At 69.8% G+C, this 3,540-nt stretch overlaps 1 protein-coding gene across 1 annotated transcript in view; it reads right to left on the minus strand.

Annotated features, from left to right (window-relative positions):
• Window positions 1-3,496, minus strand: part of CBARP (CACN beta subunit associated regulatory protein) — an 11,153-nt gene extending 7,657 nt beyond the window's left edge. The window contains exons 1-7 of the mRNA XM_019513159.1: window positions 3,384-3,496; window positions 2,453-2,647; window positions 1,830-1,891; window positions 1,393-1,558; window positions 1,116-1,290; window positions 863-1,015; window positions 254-446 (exon numbers count right to left, since the gene is read on the minus strand). Of these exons, the coding sequence (XP_019368704.1) occupies window positions 254-446; window positions 863-1,015; window positions 1,116-1,290; window positions 1,393-1,558; window positions 1,830-1,891; window positions 2,453-2,647; window positions 3,384-3,496 (1,057 nt within the window). The remainder of the gene's footprint in view (window positions 1-253; window positions 447-862; window positions 1,016-1,115; window positions 1,291-1,392; window positions 1,559-1,829; window positions 1,892-2,452; window positions 2,648-3,383) is intronic.
• Window positions 3,497-3,540: the final 44 nt, after the last annotated feature.

The following is a 3,540-nucleotide window of genomic DNA, read 5'->3' on the forward strand; positions in this document are numbered from 1 at the left end:
GCAGCAAGGCTGAATGCAGAGCAGTCTCCTTGCCCCGGGCACGACTCAGCCGGGATCCTGCAGACACGTGGGGCTGGGATTTGGCCACAACAGGCGTGTGGGGCAGGTGGGCTCCCCAGACCCCCAGTTCCCTCCTCATCCCAGGGGAAAAGGCTGTGCTAAGCTCCTGCCTGCACCGGGCAAGGGGAGAGGATGGTCTCTGCCTTCCCCGCCCCAGGCACCCACCCCTGCCCCAGGCCTGGTGGGCACCTACCCCTGGTGTCCAGGCTGGACGCTCGCTGGTTGCTCTCAAACTTCCACTTCTTGATGCGGAAATATGGGCTGGCGCCCTCCAAGCTGGCGTGGCGGCGCAGGCGGGTGAAGAACTGCAGCACGGTGCCCTGGGCGGGGGGCGGCAGGGGCTCCCCAGCTCCAGCGCCTTTCGGAGCCCGGGCGGCGCCTTCGAACTGGGCGGGGAGAGCAAAGGGGGGGCAGTGAGCCACGGGCGCAGCACGGCCCAGCGGGCACGGACAATGCCAGCTCGCCCAGTGGGCGGCCAGCCGTGAACGTGCCCCCTCCCCCCTGGACTGGCTGATGCCCCCCAGGCGCCGTGCCTTTGTGCAGCTCCTGGAGCACGACGCCAGGCTCCACGGTCCCCCCAGCACGTGGGGTAAGGGGGGCCCCCCTTTTCTCAGTGACCCCCCCCCCGGAGATCCCATGCTGAGACCCATGCTGGGGCCCATCAGCTGCTACAAGGACCTTGGCCAGGTTTGGTGCTGTAGAAATGCAGCTGGTTCTGGGGAGGACCAAACCATGCCCAGCACAACAGATGCCCCATCCAGCCTCTTTCCTCACCCCAGCCAGGGGGGCCGTGGCTACGTACCGAGGGGCCCTCCCCCGAGTCAGAAGAGGCGGACGGACTGGCCTCCGTGAAGCTGGTGTCCACGGTGGAGTTGTAGGTGTCGCCGGGCAAGGCAGAGCTGGGGCACATGGCGTGGCTGGTGAGAGCCGTCTGGGGCAGGGCGCCTGCGGGGGGCTGTGGGGGAGACGGCATCGCAGTGGGGGTGGTCAGCAGTTGCGCTGCATCAGCCCAAGCCCCCACCGCGGGGCAGCGGCCGTCCCCGCCCGGGGCTCACCTGGAAGATGGCGAGGCGCGGCTTGGCGGGAGGCAGGCGGGGCGTCATGGCCAGGCTGTTCTCGCTGGACTCGCACTCGTGGATGGTGACGATCTTGAGGGCAGGCGGCGGCAGGTGCAGGTGGGTCAGCCGCGCGTTTTTCAGGTGGTGGAAGTCCCCCTCCGTCAGCGTGTACCTGCCACGGGCCAGGGGCTGAGCCAGCTGCCACGGGCCGGGGGCGCCCTGCCACGAACCCAGCCCCTACCCCCAGCCCCGGCCAACCCCTCCAGGGCTGTACCTCCGCCCCTTCTCCTGGGTCTTCTTGCTCTGGTCGAAGAGCGCGGCCTCGTTGAAGGAGACCCGGCGCCCGGTGGAGGAGCTGGACGAGAGGAAACGCTCGGTCTCCACATCCCGGTAGCTGGAGGACGACAGGCAGTCGGGGTCGTCCACCTTGATGGTGATATCTGCGGGGAGCAAGGCAGGGGTCAGCAATGGGGGAGCTCGACCTGACTCCCCTCAAGGCCAAGCCATCCCAGCCAGAGAAGGACACAGGCACTGGGCTGAGACCGGCCAACTCGCCCCACCTCGGGGACCGTCACATCCCGCCTGGGTCCAGAGCAGCAGGTGGGAGGCTGTGGAGGGGTCAGAGGTGCTGCGGGGGGGATGCAGGGACCCCACTGCCCCCTGCAGAGCTGCTTCTCCTGCCCCGCGTGGGGCTGGGCCGGGGACACTCACCTTGTGCAGGCTGAGAGTCATCCAGGTAGGTGGTGTTGGTTTTCTCGGGGTCATCGCTGGCTCTGCAGGGGGGAGGGAGGCGCGTGGGGGAAGGCCGAGACAGAGCAAGGGGGCAGGCCGGGGCAGCTGGTCCATCCAAGGCACCCCCATGCCAGTCCACCAAGGGCCCTGCAGTGATGGACCCCCCCACCCCCTGCACTGTGGCCTGCGCAGCGCAGAGCAGAGGGGCTGGGCCAGCACCAGGCAGGGGCAGAGCAGCTCAGGGCACGCGGGTGCTGGGGGCAGAGGGGATCTGGGCAGGCACGGTGCCAGGCTGTGGGTCAGGCGCAGTGCCCTGGGGAGGGGAGCTCCGGGCTGCTCATCACTAGGTGAAACGGAGCCACTAATCAGGGAGATTAAATCCTTCCGCTCCATTTGGCGCCTCTGCACATCCAGCTCCCGACAGAGACTCCTGAGCTCGGCCGGGCACCGCCGGCAGGGTGGGCACCGGGGGCCGGGCTGCACCCAGCATGGGGTGCGGGGGCACCTCCGTCTCTCCCAGCCAGGGGCACTGCAGAGGGCACGGGCAGCAAGGGGGGTTGCCCCAGGCGAGGCGGGGGACGGGGACACAGTGCCCGCCTTACCTGGAGTGCCTGCGGTCGGCCTCGCAGCACCGGCGGCAGATGATCAGGATCCCTGACAGCAGGACCAGGGTGCCCCCGATGAAGATGGAGAGCAGCACGAGCAGCAGCACATACCCATCCTGCGTCGTCACCTCGCTGGGCACCGTCTGCAGGCACAGCCGGGCGCTGCCTGAGTCCCCGACCTGCTGCCCACCCCTGGGCAAAGGCCCAGCCCCCCGCCCCAGGCCCCCGGGCTCTCCTCCTTCACCTGGGCCCAGGTGCCCTGTCCCCACTGCCCCCGCCCCAGGGCGGGTGCTGGCCTCTACGAGCCCCTTCCCCGCTGCTCCCCTGGCCCTTCCCGGGAGACCCGCGCTCTGCCCACCACACAGCCGGTCACGGGGCAGGAAGTGGGGGTCTCCGGGGTTTCGGGAGGAGGAAGCGGGGGGATGTAACATTCAGTGCATCACGTGACATGCCAGCCTTTGCCATGGCAACGCACCCTGATGTCAGGAGGAAATCGAAGCCACGTGATGATTTTTCTTCCCTGGGATTCAGCTGAAAAGGGGTCCCGGGCAGAGCCCTGGACCCCTCGCCCCTGCCCCCGAGCTGTGCGGGGGGGGCCTGGGGACAGCTCAGGGGGCGAGCAAGGGCTCCATGCAGAGGGGCTGAGGCCCTGAGCCCTCCTGGGCTTTGCACGGCAGTGGCAGGGGGAGTGGCACTGGAGCTGGGCACTCAGCTCCCATGCAGCCCCACAGCCCCCACCAGGCCTTGCTGCACCCCCGCGCTCCAGGGCCACGGGACCTGCAGCAAAGGCCCCACAAACGCGGGAAGCGAGGGGGCCCGGCACTGCCCGATGCGGTCTGGGCAGCCCCCGCCCCAGGCACAGGGATAACCCTGGCGGGTGCCTTGCCTGGGGGGGCCTGGCCCCGGCTCTGCCCCCCCGGCTGTTTACGCCTCTGGCAGCCGCTCCCCCGAGCTTGCTGCACCTGCCGGGCTGCTCCCGGGAGCCAGGCGGCCGCCGGGGATGGTGCCGGCCAGGGGAGCGGGGCTCGTCCCTTGCCCCATCTCTGCTGAGCTCGCAGCGGCGAGGCTGGACCCGCGTCGGCCGC

The sequence above is a fragment of the Gavialis gangeticus genome, unplaced genomic scaffold (assembly GCF_001723915.1).
Source record: "Gavialis gangeticus isolate Ggan-Ray unplaced genomic scaffold, GavGan_comp1, whole genome shotgun sequence".
NCBI lineage: Eukaryota > Metazoa > Chordata > Crocodylia > Gavialidae > Gavialis > Gavialis gangeticus.